This window comes from Phascolarctos cinereus, unplaced genomic scaffold, assembly GCF_003287225.1.
Source record: "Phascolarctos cinereus isolate Bilbo 61053 unplaced genomic scaffold, phaCin_HiC Scaffold_1;HRSCAF=81, whole genome shotgun sequence".
Lineage (NCBI taxonomy): Eukaryota > Metazoa > Chordata > Mammalia > Diprotodontia > Phascolarctidae > Phascolarctos > Phascolarctos cinereus.
In genome coordinates this window covers 198,285,001-198,301,816 of record NW_027555514.1, presented here as the reverse complement: position 1 = coordinate 198,301,816, position 16,816 = coordinate 198,285,001, and the positions used below count along the sequence as shown (strand labels likewise).

At 39.7% G+C, this 16,816-nt stretch overlaps 1 protein-coding gene across 1 annotated transcript in view; it reads right to left on the bottom strand.

The window, feature by feature from the left end:
- The window catches only part of LOC144454054 (aldo-keto reductase family 1 member C1-like), a 28,568-nt gene extending 15,466 nt beyond the window's left edge, over positions 1 to 13,102 (bottom strand). The window contains exons 1-3 of the mRNA XM_021001536.2: positions 12,945 to 13,102; positions 3,831 to 3,998; positions 2,677 to 2,793 (exon numbers count right to left, since the gene is read on the bottom strand). Of these exons, the coding sequence (XP_020857195.1) occupies positions 2,677 to 2,793; positions 3,831 to 3,998; positions 12,945 to 13,031 (372 nt within the window). The 5' untranslated portion in view covers positions 13,032 to 13,102. The remainder of the gene's footprint in view (positions 1 to 2,676; positions 2,794 to 3,830; positions 3,999 to 12,944) is intronic.
- Positions 13,103 to 16,816: the final 3,714 nt, after the last annotated feature.

Here is a 16,816-nt window from a genome sequence, read left to right as displayed (position 1 = left end):
TTGTTGACATTACTCAAATTTCTTTTGTTTCTTGCATTTTGGGGGAGGCAATTGGGGTTAAATGACTTGCCCAGGGTCACACATCTAGTAAGTATGTGAGGTCAGATTTGAACTCAGGTCCTCCTTACTCCAGGGCCAGTACTCTATCCACTGTGCCACTTAGCCGCCCCATCCCTTGCATTTCAAAACCTATTAAGAAGACAGGCTCCAGAAGTAGAGGCAGGCAGCCCAGCTGCCACATACCTACTCAAGCAGAACTGAACTTCATGTCACACTGAATAATGATCAAGAAATTAATGAGAAATGATAGTAAGTGAAATTTTCCACTTCAGAACTGCCTAAAAATTCATCTAGCAGCCCTGAGACAAGAAAAGCACACCCTTTCCCTCCCCCCAAGCAAAGCTTCCTAGAGAGATGTGGCATCTGTAGTCTGCAATGCTCTGCATCTAGGTTTAGCAAGAATGGGTGACTCATCAATTGGGGAATGGCTAAACAAGTTGTGGTATATGAATGTAATGGAATACTATTGTATGATGAATACTAGTGTATGAAATGATGAACAGGCAGACTTCAGAAAAACCTGAAAAGACTTGCATAGTCTGATCCTGAGTGAATTCAGCAGAACCAAGAAAATGTTTTACACAGTAAAAACCACATTGTGCAATGACTAATATTGATAAACTTAACCCTTCCCAGCCAACAAGGATTTAAGACATCTCCAAAAGCCTCATGATGGAAAGTGCTACACACATCCAAAGAAAGAACTATGGAGTTTGAATGTGGATCGAAGCATACTATTTGCAATTTTTTTTCTGTTCTGTTTTGTTTCCTCTTTCTGGTGGTTCCTCCTATTGGTTGTAATTCTTACTTACAACATCATTAATGTGAAAATATGTTTAATAGGAATGTATATGTAAAGCCCATATCAGATTGTGGCCTGTCTTGGGGAAGGAGGGGGAGAAAAATTTAAAACTCAAAAACTTATGGAAGTGAATGTTGATAAATTAAAAAAAATTAACAACAACAACAACAAAAGAATGGGGACTCACCTGAGAAAGCTCTAGGGCAGACCTTGAAAATCTGGGGAGGAACAGCTGGAAGAACTACTGAGGTGCTGCTGAGCTTAGGTCAGAACAGCCAAAGCCAAGGGGTTCTGAACATTCACTTCTGAGATAGTCTTGAGAACTCAGCTCTCTGAACCTCAAAGCACATGAGGAGCCAAACTCTAGGAGATGGAGATCAGTGCAAGAACCCAAGCCAAGACCAAGCAGAGCAAACCACTTGACCCTAAAGTCCAGCAAGGGCCTTTGTCTGACCTTGGAACAAAGCCCTATTTAAGAAACTGAATCTAGAGATGAGTAAATCAAACACCCAAAATAATTTTTTAAAGTATTGCAAATCCAGCTTTAAAAATAGAGATTTATCAGTCTAACAGATTGAGTATATAATATATGGATGGAAATATATCTATTACTCTAATATTCAAGAAATAATCAGACTCCAATTACTGCGATGGGTTCTCACTATTTAATGAAAACTGCTAGGAAAATTGCATAGTAGTATGGAAGAAATTAGATTTAGAACACCCACATCTTATGCAAAGATAAGCTCCAAATGTGAGTGTGGCCTATATATGAAAGGCTACATCATAAATAAATTAGACAATCTTTCTAACCCAGGCAGGTTTGCTCTGCCTGAGGCAGCCTGGGGCCTCACCAGATCTGTGCTGGCCTTGGTGGGAAGGATGGATAGGCTGTGCTCATAATTAGGTGACTCAAGCAATCCCCCAGTCTTAGCCTCTCCAAAAACAGGCAACACAGATATTATGTGACATCTTGATGGACTAAAAATCCTCAAACCTCCTAGTGTTCTAACATTAGAAAGTCCATCAACCTTATGCAATGAGAGTTTGAGCTTGACAATGGACTTATCCCACTGTTGGAGGCAATGAAGTTTTTTCTAAAAGGACTCTTTTCACAATAGTCAAAGACTAATTGTAAAACTTTGTTCTCTTCCCCTTATCCCCTGCTCTTAAATATTTTTTAAATTCTGATACTGAATCCTACCACTTCCATTCCAAATACTCCTTTTTTCTCCTTTGACTAATACCCCAAACCTTTTCTGTGAAATGCTTTTTTTCTGTCCTAAATTTTTATGCAATGCTTTTGATTGGCTGTGTACTCTAAGCAGCCTGAAGGTCACAAAAACCAAATCTACACTCAATCAAAGGAACATGAATTTGCTATCAGCAAGAGCAGATTCCCTAGCACTCTAATAAATCTCTAAGTTTTTTCCTGATATCTTTGACCCACAGTCACTGGGCCCTCTGACAGGTATATTTCTCCCAAGAAGTCAAAAGAATTCCCCCAGCACAGGGACTATAGGCATTCACCACCATGACCAGCCTCATTTCTTAAGGTTAAATCAGGATATCCTTAGGAAATGTTTACTTGTAGGCATTTACTTTAAATATTAGGACACTGACACCAAATCTTATCAATACTGGCTTTTTTTTCCTGTCAAAACATTAATCTGCAGTCCTCTAGAGACAAAGCCCAAATAAGGACAAAACATTCCTTCACTTCTTACAGAAGCAGGGCTGAAAATGCCAAGGCAGAAAAGGGAGAAATGTGGTCAAAACATCTTTGTGTACCTAGACGAGGTTCTAGTACTTACTTTAAAAGACATGGGAGTATGGATGATATAAAGGTCAATGTAATCAAGCTGGAGGTTTTTCAACGTCTCTTCCAAGGCAGGCCTGACCAGTTCTGGGCGGTGGTATGTATTCCAAAGCTAAAGGGAGTGAAAGAACATTCTAAGTAACCTGGTGAATTCTTTATCAAAGCAATTCCAAGTAGGACAGCAAACTGTGGCAATACCAGGAGAGCAGACTGAGTTCCCAGAATGGCCAATTTACAGAAAAATTGTGAAGTTCATCCTTGTCACTTAACCTCTCTGTGCCTGTTTCTTTGTTTCTAAAATGAGAGACAACAAATAAATTCTATCTACCTTCAAGAGTTCTTATGAGGTTCAAAAGAGATGTCACATGCTTTGTAAACTGCAAAAGAGACCTCTTTGGGAAGCAGAGAACTTTACCCACTAGAGCGAGGGTCTTGAACTCCCTGTTGAAGCAGGTTGTGAGTGAATGTACACCCAGTATGGAGACATCTCTGAATCAGGGGTTTTAAAAGAAGTATTAGACAAGCCTGCAGCTAGAAAGATAAGGAGGAGAAGGAGGAATAAGTTAGATTTTAGTCTTCAAGACTAAATTTAAACTGCTAGCATAATTATGAAATTGTCAGTTCAGAACAGTGAGCCCACTGAATACCAAAAAAAAAAAAAAGACATTTGGCATGTCATAATAAGGAAAATAAGCTCATAGCTTATCATTCAGAAAATATGGTCACTGTACCTACTTAGTAGTTTTTCCTGGAGGTGCTCATTTCTCTCATTGTCCCTAAGGTGATTTCTTAATTATTTGAGAAAACCAAATGTCTAGCTATTTTACACTGCTTTATAGGAGTGTAAGCTCCTAAAGACCAAAGATAATATGTGTTCTTTAATCAATGTCCCTGTGAGTCTTGCTTATTAACAGAGTGGCCACTCTACTTTTGAAATTAAATGACTGGGAGTTCAATTCCATTGTTACTCAACACTAGCTAGCCTTCCTCTTTTCCTTTATGCAGCATAATTCATTTTTGTTTTTCAGATTGCCTTGGTTGGGAGACTTCCTCTTTGATCCACATAGAATACTGTTCAAAGTTTGTCGCATTTTTTTACCATAAAAAAAATCCCACAAAACTCAATCCCTGATTTCCTCCCAACAATACCTTCCCCGTGTAGAATATTTCCTCTCGAGTCACTGTCCCATCTGCAATCTTTGCTTGGATTGCCTGTCCAACTTCTTTTTCATTTTCATATAGGAAGGCCCCATCAATGTGTCGGTAGCCAGCTTCAATAGCCACCTTTGTGGCCATCTCACCTTCACTTTTGGGAACCTAAGGATTCAATGGGAGAGAGTTTCAACCTGCATAAAGACAGCTTAGCCCAATGGACCTCCTTCCCTAAACTTCCCTTAACTATTGTTTCTCCTTCCTTGTACTCTTATCTCTCCAGTTCCACTTTCTCCCTTGCTTGTCTTTCCCTTGGTCAAGTACTACTCAAGTTCTTCCACACACAGCTGCTTTTGTAATTGTTTTTTTTTAGATCCTGATGTTTGTTTATTTTTTTATTTGGTCATTCTAAAAAGTATGGGGTATTAGGTAATAAAGAGAATTGAACATTTTGCCAGATAGACAGATGCCCAGGTCAGCTGAATTCTTTGGCTTAGACTTCAATTTTAGGATCTGCTGCTACATTCCATGCTTTTACTCCTCCCACAGCTCATAGTTTCATAGAATATTTTGTTTGAAGTATATTGAGTTCATGGCTACCACAAGACAGCAGAATACTGTGCCAGAAAACTGAGCAATACGAATTCGCATTGCAACACAGTAAGGCTTAAAGGAGAAGGAGAAAAGCTTTCAACAATGAAAAGTTTGGGAGGACTTTTAGTGCATTAGGGGAGAAAATGAAAAAAGATAAGAGAATCACTACCAGTCATGGATTGAAGAAAAAAAAAGAAAGAAAATTAACTTGATGTCTGCTATGCATGTCCACCCATTTAAACTAAAATTCTAGAATCACCTAAAGGGGCAGGGCAAAGAGTTTAGAATTAGTGTTAGGGAGTCTATACCTATAACCTCAGCTATAGCATTAATGAGAATAAGAGGGCAAACCATAGAGTTTAGAAATATTGGTAGTGAGATTTTGCCAACAACCACTTTAGGTACAGATATGGAAAGGACAATTAATCATAAAAGAATTAGAACCATCAAACCAATAAATAGGCTAAATAATGATGTTGAAGTGTAACTGGCTACTTACTCAGCTCAATGTTACTTAGTTTTGAATTACATGTAACAATGTCTTGTACTTTTTGACATGTATATGTAATATTGTATGTATGTTGTCATTATGTATTTTTTTCTACACTTACTAGAGTTGGCCTGATTTGAAGCAGCTTGTTAAGTGGTGCTTTGAAATGTGATATCTGTATTACACGTATACTATATTTCTGTATGGCTCTGAGAGTTGCACTATAAGGAAAGCTTAGAGCCACAGAACTGATGCTTTCAAACTGTGTTGCTGGAGAAGACTTTTGAGAGTCCCTTAAACAGCAAGGAGAGAGATCAAATCAGGCAATACTTAAATTAGTTCAAATACTGAAGCTGAAGCTTAAAGGCTTTGGCCACGTAATGAGAAGACAGGACACAATGGAAAAGACCTGATGTTGGAAAAGATTAAAGGGGAAAAGGAGACAGCAAAGGATGAGATGGATACATAGTGTCATGGAAACAATGAACATGAACTTGGACAGACTTTGAGAGATAGTGAAGGGCCTGGTGTACTATGGTCCATGGGGTCACAAAGAGTCACACATGACTGTACAACAACAAACATTATATGTCAAATTAGGGTAAATGATATAGATCCCAAATGATTTTCAAGAAATAAAATTACGGGTTGCAAGGAATATAGCACCAAGTTCAGCAGCTTTTCCCACAGAGTCTAGGTACTATCATTATATTTGTAAGAGAGAATAAAAAGAAGGGAAAAAAAGATTGTGGCAGAAAAAGACATTGACCTCTCCTCTTTTTTATCCTTAAAAAAATTTTTTTTAATTAATTTATTTTGATGTATCAACAATCATTTCCACAAGCTTTTAAGTTTTAAATTTTTCTCCCTCTCCTTCCCACCATCCCTCTCCAAGACAGCTCGCAATCTAATATAGGCTATATGTATAATTCCTATTAAACATATTTTCACATTAGTGATGTTGTAAGGAAGAATTAGCACCAATAGGAGGAACCATCAGAAAGAGGAACAAAACAAAAGAAAAAAATAGCAAGTAGTCTGCTTTGATCTGCATTCAAACTCCAAAGTTCTTTCTTTGGATGTGGATAGCATTTTCCATCATGAGACCTTTAGAGATGTCTTTGATCCTGGTATTCTCCTTCTCCTTCTCCTTCTTTGTTTGTTTGGTTTTTGTGTTTCTTGTGTTTCTTGGTTTTTTTTGTTTTTTTTGGTTTTTTGTTTTAGGCAATTGGGGTTAAGTGACTTGCCCAGGGTCAGACAGTTAGTAAGTGTCAAGTGTTTGCTGTGAGGCTAGATTGGAACTCAGGTCCTCCTGATTTCACGGCCGGTGCTCTCTCCACTGGGCCACTTAGCTGTCCCGCTTCTTCTCCTTCTTAAGGAAATATCTTCAACTAGGTTTCTCCCACCAAAGGAAGGTATATATGGAATAAATACGAAATTAAGAGAAAGGCTTCTCCTTCTTTTCTCTCTCTATTCAAAGGAAAAGCTATTAACTAAGGCTGACCACAAGTGAGAACTTTAGAGTCCATAGTAAAGAAAAAGGCTAAAGAAAGACAATGGAGCTTGTAAAGGAAAGATACTCAACTTGATCTGATCCCTCAGAGTAGAGGAGACCTAGAATTCAACACCTAAGGCCTCAGCAATAAAAATGAATTACACAAAAATTAGAATATAAAACTTTTATGACAAAGGAGTAGACCAGAAGAGAATGATGCAAAAACTTCTATGATCAAAACCACAAAGAAAAAAAAAAGCTTGCTCACAGAAAACTTCTAAGCTTTGAAAAAATTATATGAGTTTTAAAAAGGCATTACTAAAGAAACCAGAATTATGGAGGAGAGAACTGAAACCAGTAGCTTAACAGAAGAGGTATAAAGTTTATAAATCAGAATGGATCAAACAGAAACTAATGATTCTAGGAGACAACACAATTCTTAAAAGAAAGTGAAAGGAAATGTCAAAATTAGAAAATATAGTGAATGTGAATGGGATGAATTCATTCATAAAATAGAAGAAGTTGGAATGGACTTGGAAAATAAAATCTAACAATATATTGTTTGTAAGAAACATCCTTGAAACAGACACACAAAGAATTAAAATATGGGGTTCGGACAAAATCTGTTATGACTCAGCAGCACACAAAATGGCTGGGTTAACAATTATCATTTTAATCAAGGCATCAGCAAAAAAAGACTTAATTTAAAAGAGATAGAGAGAAAACTACATTTTACTGAAAGGTTAAACAATGGATTGATTTCATAAAATATACATGTAATCAGTGGCATAAGTATTAAAAACAAATGAAAAACTAAATGAATTATAAGGAGAAACAAAGCATAAAACTATAATAAGGGACTTCAATTTACCCCATCAGCCATAGATAAGTATAGCAAAAAATAAATGAAAAATTAAGAACATGAATAGAATCTTAGATAAATTAGATGATAGACCTCTAATGATTATTGAAAGGAAGTAGAAATAAGTATTCATATTTCTCAGCTGTGTATGACTCCTTTGCAAAACTTGATCATGACTTAAGATCAAGATCAAATGTAGAAAAAAATATGTGCATATATCACTTTACTTATAATAATATACCAGATACTGTAAGCAATAAAAAGCCCTTGGAGTTTATAGAGCAGGGGAGTGATATGATTGACCAGAGCTTTAGGAAAATCATTTTAGTGGTTGAATGAAAGATGAATTGCAATGAGTAAAGACTTTTGGCAGGTAGATTCATCAGAGGTCATCGTAACAGACCAGGTGTGAGGTGAGAGCCTTCACTAGAGTAATGGCAGAGTCAGAGGAGAGAAGTAGGCATATATGAGAGATGCTGCAAAGGTAAAATCAACAGGCCTTGGCAAAAGATATGAAGGGTGAGACACAGTGACAAGTAGAGTTGGGTGTGATCTGCAGGACTGGGAGGATTACAGCCCTCCACAGGAAGATTGGGGAAAGGTTTAGGGGGAAAGTTGTTTTGAGTATGTTTAGTTTAAGACTTCTACTATAAATCCAGTTTGAGATATCTGAAAGGCAGTTGGAGATAAGAGTGGAGGGCAGCAGAAAATTTCGGGGTAAGTAAGATTTGAGAGTCATCAGCACAGAGACATTTAAATTCATGGGAGCTAAAGAGATTACCAAGTGAAGTAGTGGAGAGGAAGATTAGAAGAGGGCCAGGACAGAACCTGGAGGGATACCTAAGGTTAGAGGGCAAGATCTGGATAAGTTTCCAGCAGAGGAGACTGAGAAGGAGCAGCCAGAGAGGGAGGACAACCAGGAGAGAGGGATGTCTTGGAAACCCAGAGAGATGAGAGTATCAAGGAGGTGAACCACAGTGCCAAAGGTAAAGGAGAATGAGAATTGAGAAGCAGCCATTGGGTTTGGCAACTTTAGAGAGCAGCATCAATGGAACGATTCAGGTGAAAGCCAGAACTGTAGGGAGTTAAGAAGACAGTAAGAAGTGATCAGACTCCCAAATGAGGAGGAGCATAGGAAAATAAAAGAGCTAGTGAAGGTCCTGTTCTTATGTTTCAGGCAGAGAGCTTTCCCCTGAGAAGAAATTATACACAGGGAGCATGGACCAAGGATCTGAAGAAGATGAAACAAGTTGAGATATTCTACTTGGGAATCTAGAATGCCACCAGAACTACTTTGAGATCTGTTCCAGTGGAAAGAGTACCTGGGTTTCCTCTATGGTGCATGGGGAAGGAATAATGTGTAAGACTAGAAAGGTAGGAGGCGAATAGGGTATAAAGGGCCTTTAATGCCATATTTTATATTTGATGCTGGAGGTAATATGGAGCCACTGGAGTTGACTGAATAGTGGTGTGACATGGTCAGATTGGTGCTTTAGGAAGACTAATTTGACAGCTGAGTAAGAGATAGACTGGGGTTAAAAGAGATTTGAGGCAAGGAGATCAATCAGCAAGCAATACCCTAATCAACAGTCCAGGCATGAGTGATGAAGGCCTGCACCAGGGTGATGACAGTGTCAGAGAAGAGACAAGGGCATGTGAGAGATGTCATGAAGGCAAAATCAAGAGACCTTGGCAAGAGATTGAATATGGTGAGTGAAACATAGTGAGGAGTCAAGGATCACACCTGGGTTGTACATCTGATACCCTCAGCAGTAATAGAGCAATTTAGAAGGGGAGAGGTTTTAGGAAACAAGAAAATGAGTTCAATTTTGGACATGCTGAGTTTAAGATGTCTGTAGAACCCCAGTCTGAGGTGTCTAGTATGTAATTAGGGATGTCTAACTGGAGGTCAGCAGAGAGATTAGGTTGGATAAGTAGATTTGAGAATCATCAGCATAGAGATAATCACTGAAACCATGGGAACCAATGAGATCACCATGTAAAATAGTACAGAGGATGAAGGGAAGAGATCCAGGACAGAGCTCTGGGGGACATCATAGTTAGGGGTGGTGGTGTCATGACCTAGATGAAGATTAGTAAAGGAGAAGTCAGACAGGTAGGAGGAAAACCAGGAGACAGTATTGTCATGGAAACCTAGAGAGCAGAAAGGATCACTGAGAAAAGGGTGATTGACAGTATCAAAGACTATAGAGATGTCAAGAAGAATGAGGACTGAAAAAAAGACAAATGCATTTGTGAATTGAGAGGTCAATTGTAACTTAGGAGAGAAGTGTTTCTGTTCAAAGATGAAGTAGAAAGTCAAATTTTAGCAGGTTAAAAAACGAGATTGAGAAGAAAGGAAGTAGAGACATTATAGATGGAGAGAGGAGATATGGAACAATAACTAGCAGGGATCAAGTGAGGCTTTTTTTTTAAGGATGTTTGTAGACAGTAAGGAAACAGCCAGTAGACCAGGTGAGATTGAAGATAAGTGAGAAGAAGATGGGATGGAATCACAGAGGGCTTTGCTTTGTTGAGGAGAAAGGTAACTCTTCATGTGAGATAGGGGTCAAGGAAGAAATAGTGGCAGAAGATGTCTCAGAGGGAGCTCTTGGCATTTGGCCTCAATTCTTTTAGTAAAACATGAGGCAAGGTTCTCAACTGAGAGTGTAGGTGGGGAAGAGCCCCAGGAGAGTTGAAAAGGGATGAAAAAGTTTGGAAGAGTCACTGAAAGGATTGTCTTGTATTGTTTATATCTGATTATCATATTGAATATCATTCAAGTTGTAACTTTTAAAAAAATGTTACTTATATTCAACAAAATTTACAAAATAAAGAAATATAACATGAAGTTTCATAAATAATGATAAAGATATGAAATATTGCTGCATTGTTTCTTACAGATTGGTCTATATAAAATATAACTCATTAATACCTGGTTTGTAATTAGCATTTTATTGTTTTATATTTTGAATTTTCCTAAGTGTAGGCAGAATAAAATATTTTCTTTTTAAAATATAAGTATAAAATGTAAATTATGTTTTGGAAGTTTGGAGGGAATATTATTATTGTTGTATACATTTAATGAATAAATCCAAAAGAATATTATGGATAGATTATTAAGTAACCTGATAAAAATAAAATGCATTTTTTGTTTTTAGGAAAACATTGAGAAACTCTGGTTTGAAGGTATAGCAGGGCCTAATGCAGATAGTAATCCTTGTACTCCTTAGCAGAAAATACTTCATGAAGTACTGTGAACAAAAAATATTCATCACCTAGTAATCAAACTTGTGATGATGTCTCCAGATCCCAGACAGATTCAAATTTTGTCACCAGGCTCATGTAAAAAATGAGAAGGACTATTCCATAATTAGTCCTTTCTCACACTTGGACTTTGATTTACTATCATGAATACTTTGTGCACTTCCTACTCCAAGGGCCTTTGAAGGTAGGTGCTATTATTAACCCCATTTTATAGTTGAGGAAAACAGGTTAAAGGACTTGGCCAGGGTCACATAGCTAGTTAGTGCTTGGGGCCAGATTTTAACTTGTCTTCCTAACTCCAGGCTTAAACCACTGAGCCATATAGCTACCCCAGGAGAAGAATTACACATAAGAGCAATGCAACACAGCCAGCATTCCTAACCATACCACAAAGCTCCATTTAAATATCATTTTGTCCAGAAAGCCTTCCGTTATCCCATTTCTCCCTCTCCCCACTTGGTTATTATCTCTACTTCAAACTTCTCATAATTCTTCGCAGTATAATTCTCTAATGTAGTTATTATATAACGTATATTAATAGTTTTCTGTGTCTGTGTCTTATTTCTCTTTTAGTTTGTGAGTTTCATGAAATTAGGAGTAGTGTCTTAGCTAACAGACCAGAAAGTATTAACACGATTGCATCTTGTTCTCCCTAGCCTGAAGGTCTCCAGATATAATGTTCCATTTTCTTGTTAGGGTAGTCCTACTTTGGCTTGTACCTTTCCTCAGCTACTCAATCAGTAAGTCCAGACCTTCACCCTATGTAACCTCAACCAGTCATAAAATTTAGTGCAGACAACTGTCAACTCCTTCTTCTTCTTCTCTCCTCTGCCTTCCCCCCAAAGGTCCTCATTTCACCTCAGAACTAAAGGGGAGGAGGCAGACTAAGCACGTCTGACAGTGAAACAGTGACACCTAGGGAGAGAACGAGTTCATAGCTGTGGCTGTTGATCTCTCCTCACCTGGGCTATTTCCCCACAAAATCCAAAGTACTTTAAGAGCCCTGCCATCCTGAATGAAGGAAGAAATAAACTGCCTGCTCTCTGGAGACCATTATGTGGAAGCAGAGAGGGGGATGGGGCTGGAAAAAACCTGCTTCTCTTGGCTGGCTCCCATCTGTGCTCACATGTTAAGCAAAATACAACCCCACTATTATCTTTCTGTCTCTTTTCCCTCTGCTAGCTGCAATATTCACAGAGCAACATGGATACTTCCCCAAAACAGCTTCCCTTGCTGCACATTCTTTTTCCTTAATGCTCAGACTCCTTCAATATCCAGATGCCCTCATGCTGACCCTGCATTTCCTGCACCTGTATCTGAAATAAAGCTGTCCCTTCTCCTCACCCCCCAGGAAGTCAGGGCAATCCACCCACCCATCTTCCAGCATCCATGTCCGCCCCCCTACCTTCCCCCGCACCCCAGCCCCGAGGCGAACAGGTTCAATAAATAATCTGTCCATAGAGTACAACTGTTACTCTCATAAGGCACTGTTTGTGGCACAAATTTACTTCACGGATGGTGCACTCATAGTAATTTTGTGACTGAAAGTGTAATTATGAAATGGGTTGTGCTTATGCCTTCAAAGCTAAAAGAGCTTCTTGCCTTGCCCTGGGCAAGGTCCTTCTCTCCTGTGTGGTTCTCTTTTCATCCTCAACCCTCAGTCAAAGGAACACTGGGCAACACTAAGCACCAAGTCAACTACAGTTGAAAAATTGTATGAAAAAAATACAATTAAATTTAAATTAAATTAATTTTATGTAATAATTATAGTTTATAAGATTTGTATAATTTATAAACATAATTAAAATAATTAAAAATAATATTAAATCTGGCAAATATTCTACAGCAAAATTTTTTTTAAAAACACGACTAAGCAGAAGTAAGGCAGGTGGCAAAACCTCTGTTTTTCTCTTAGCACTTTGGCTCCTGGATTGAGCATGCATGATATACAGCTCCACATTCTCTCTGCTCATCTGTCAAGGTCTCGAAGATGGGAAAGGCAGATACAGCAGACACTGTGTGCCACAGATGGTCCTCTCCTTTCCTCATACACTCCCAAGAGCTTTTGCAAACTCTGAGCTTAGTGAAAAACCTCCCTCCCTCCCACCTGAGGGCTGATCTCACCTTAGCTGTCTTTTCCCAACCTGGGAAGAACTACAACTCCAGGCTCTCTGGCCCACCAGTGATGGTTAACATCAAGATGTGATGTATTTACTACAGTGTCAGGGTTATACAGAAATTCACTATCCTGTATTTGACATATAATTATGTATTTCTACCCCAGAGTCTCTGTGCCGTACTGGGTGTTATGGTATGAGAAGGGAATTAGAATAACATACTTCATCGACCCTCCCAGTGTCCAACTCACCCTCACCCACAAACCCCAATGCTCTCTATACTTACACTTCTGGGTCCATAAGTACCAAGTCCCAGCACCGGGATGGTATTCCCATCATTCATTGTCACCCTATGAGAGCTGGAAAGAGCCATTTCTTTCACCTCACAGGTCAGGTCAGTTCTGTGCAAAGTCAGAAACCTCTCACGCTGTGGCAAAGACTACTGGACAGAAGCCCTGACTGTTTATATTTATACTCTATTGCCCAATAAAGCTCAGAGGGAGTGGCATGGTTATCAAGTTGCATGGGGTGGGGTGGGGGAACAGCAAGCCATGATCACCCATCTACAGCTTCCCCAAAAACTTGGCTGCATTGAAATGTTAAAGAGAGTAAACAAAGTCTCCATTTGACATAAATTTGATTGCTATCCCCTTTCTCAGTAGCTATTCCTAAAGAATGGTGGGGGAGTCTGAGTGGGAGGACTGCAGATGGAAGGCTAGAATAGGGAAGAAGTGGTTGGGGAGGGAGAGATCACAGAGAGGGAGCAACATGATGGGAAGGGGGAAAGGAGAAGAAAGCTAAGTTCGTGAGCTGATTTGGCCATATTTGCTCAAGTCGAAACTGTCCCAGCCTCCTGCTCATATTTCACTAATTCATCAACCCATACCTGTATTGTTGTGTGGTGTGGGAGACCCATAGCTAGAGTCTGAACTTTTGGAGAAAGCACTATCCAATTGCAGCTGACACAGGCTAAACATAAGATGTGGCAGGCTAGAGGGCAGGTGGTGGGGTGAAGTGTGCATAAAGCTAATCTTTCAAATCCACTTCCTTTAGGAACTTCATTCCCATCCATCCACATGCCCACTAGCAAGCTGACTGCAACCGGGAATTCATCTTTACAAGGTGAAGTCCGAATAACTCCCCATCTCAACTACCTAAAAGGGACGAAAAGTATCCACTCTCTGGAGGTTCTAATAAATTTAGTTGGCTCTGTAAATCTATAACCTCAAAGAGCCTCTAGGCTATGGAAGTCCTGTACTGAGAGCCTCTCAGCATTTCTCCACTGGATCATGCCCCTGGGAACCATCCTTCCAGAGACTCCTCAGGTTTCAGTTTGAACTTCTACAACCATCCTCTTCCTCCACAAGCAATGATGGGATAAGCCTAGCACTTTCTTAACACTAGTGGGAGCTTCCCAGTCTTTACCACATCTGCTCTTCTCCAACCTCAGGATTCCAACCCCAACAGAATCATAATCTTGGGTGAGAGATCACAGGGTAGTTTACTCAATGGAGTTAGTATTCCTTCAGGAGAGAATTATTCACTTGAGTGCCCCCTGACTCCATTAGCTGCTCTCCGTTTTGAGGTCCCAGAAAGCCTCTAACTACTGAATCTACTGACTTAGTTGTTTTTAGTCTTACTCTGCTGCAGCCCAATTTCTGTCAGAAAGCCAACAGCCAGGGAATGTTGGCTTTAGCAATTTCTCTATCCTCCCAGACAGTCTCCTGCTACACCTATTGAGCTAATCCCTCAGCCTGAGTGGGAGCCTGCTCCAGTACTAGAGAGAGGACTCCCCATACTAGATCAAGAGGGCTTTCTGTTGATAGGGAGCCATGCAATGTCCTCCCACCCCCATCTGATTAACCTAGTCTCCTCTTTATTTTCAGGGTTCTCCCCTCAACTCCATCATGATGTGAGCTGCCTTCTCTCATCCCAACCTGCTAAAACTATGCCAAGTGTTGAAGGAGCTGCCTTACAACCAGCACCATTTCAAGGTCCACTTAGGGACAAAATAAGGCAGAATCCAGAAGGTAGAGATGAAGAGGAATACTATTCCAGGCATGCAAGTCGCCCTACCAACATATTCCCTCCCTTCCATGACCAAACGACCATGAAATGTGGTTCCTTACATCCTCAACAGCCTAAAGGTCTTTGGTCGGTGGGCTTGATTGAGTTCCTGAGTCAATGATAAAGAGCTCATGAAAAAAACAAATCTCTATCAGAGTAAGATCAGCAGTAAGTGACCAAAGCTAATTTGAGTATAAATTTTAATGGCCTCCAATTGCTCCTAAGTGTCTTCTCACTCCCACTCCTTCCCCACTCCATCAGCCCAGGTCCAGGCTCCTCACTCCCTTCCCTCAAAGTCTGCTCCAGCTAAATCCAGATGAGAAATCTATACATAAAAATGCATTAGATTTTCCTAGGAATGTGCTGCACTCCCCCAGGGGCCCTAACCATTGCATTCACTTTTGAGTATCTCCCCTCAATAAAGCTGCCCTGTTTTTTCTGTCTTGTGAGCTCCATGTTTCCTTGTACTTGCTTTCAGGTATCCTTATGGAAATTTTGAAATTGCCTTTTATTATTCAGGACTCAGGGCCATTTCTACTGCAAATTTCATTTAACTAAAAGGGTTTCTCAAAATCAAACTCACCTCACCAAAATTTGCCCTATGGGATGTGAAAATTTACTTGGAGCATTCAACATTCCTCAGATGAGAAGCCAGAGGAAGTTTCTGAAAAGTATATAAAAAGTATCTGTACAACTTGGCATTAGGTAGGGGCCAAAATTAAAATGGGCTGCACTTTTTCAGGCTGCAGAAGGGTTTTTAGCAGCTCATTTTCCAAGTAAAGGTATAATTAATGAATAAACTATTTTGCAAATGAATTATATTTTTTAAAAAAGGAAATTTCAACTAACACCAATTAATTGCACTCATTAAAATTTTTATTTATCGTGAAATCGCTCCTCTCAGGCTAGAGATAGACTGATAATGGTTCGTTGCTGGAGGTCATGTGACAAACAGGAGAGAGTGAGCAGTGGCAACTCACCTGCCAAGTTACGTGATTGGCACAATAGTGAGCTAAGTGGAGCACAGACAAAGCACTCCTTATGTCTTTACTTTCTTTTACATCCTGTCCATTTTTTGTGGGCTGCCCAAAATCCTTTGGTGGGCTGGAAGCAGCCTGTGGGCCTGATCTAAACTGTCCTTGACTCTTCAGTGACCCAAATCCCTCTAGCTCTCATTGATTGGCCAACAAAAGGTCCCAGGCCATGTCCCACAGGGTCATCATTTTGGCCCTGATTGGTTCAGAGTGAATGTAAACAGTAATCCTTTCTGCTTTGGTCTGAGACCTGAGGAGTTTCTCCCAGATTGGTTGTTGTTGTTGTTTTATGGACTAGGTAAAGAGGCCATCCACTGCTTCATTTCTTGCCTAGCCTTGGTCACTGAATGGGCATTGCCTCAGTCAAACTGAGATCTATTAAATACTTACTGTTAACCTAGCCTAATAACTGAGTGGGTGTTGCCTCAAACTGAGATATGTTAAAGACCTTCTAACCTAGCCTTAATCACTGAATTGGTGTTGTCTCAGTCAAACTAAGATCTGTTAAAAATCTTAACTTAAAAAGGCAAAGGTCTTCCACTACCTTCAGGATCATCTCCAGTCATCCAGACATGTATGTGGTCACTGGACCCAGATGTCTCCAGAGGGGAAAGTGAAGCTGGTGACTGCACAGCCCTCCCTCACTTAAATCCAATTCACTTGCTTGTCTTGGCATCACCTCCCTCACCTCATGGTCCTCTTGGAGAACAAAGGACAAACAGAAGCAGCAACAGCCTCTGTGGTGACATGTAAATTCTCCACCTCCATCACTCTGTGAATGCTCTAATCTGTACCTGACTTAGTTTATCTGGAGAGTTGCTTTGCTGAGGTTTGTTTCCTTAGGGAAGGCATGATGTCATGAGCCTGTTTACCTAAGTTTGTTCAATTTTTATGTCATTGAACGAAGCATAGGCTTGGATTGAAATTTGTAAAAGAATGATTTCAATGTCACTGCTCTAACTTTACCTATAAGAAGTGTGTTTAAAATCCTAATAATCGTTCAGGTATAATCCGTGCTTAAGCATAATAATAATTAAACCTAGGGCTTGTGGTTTTC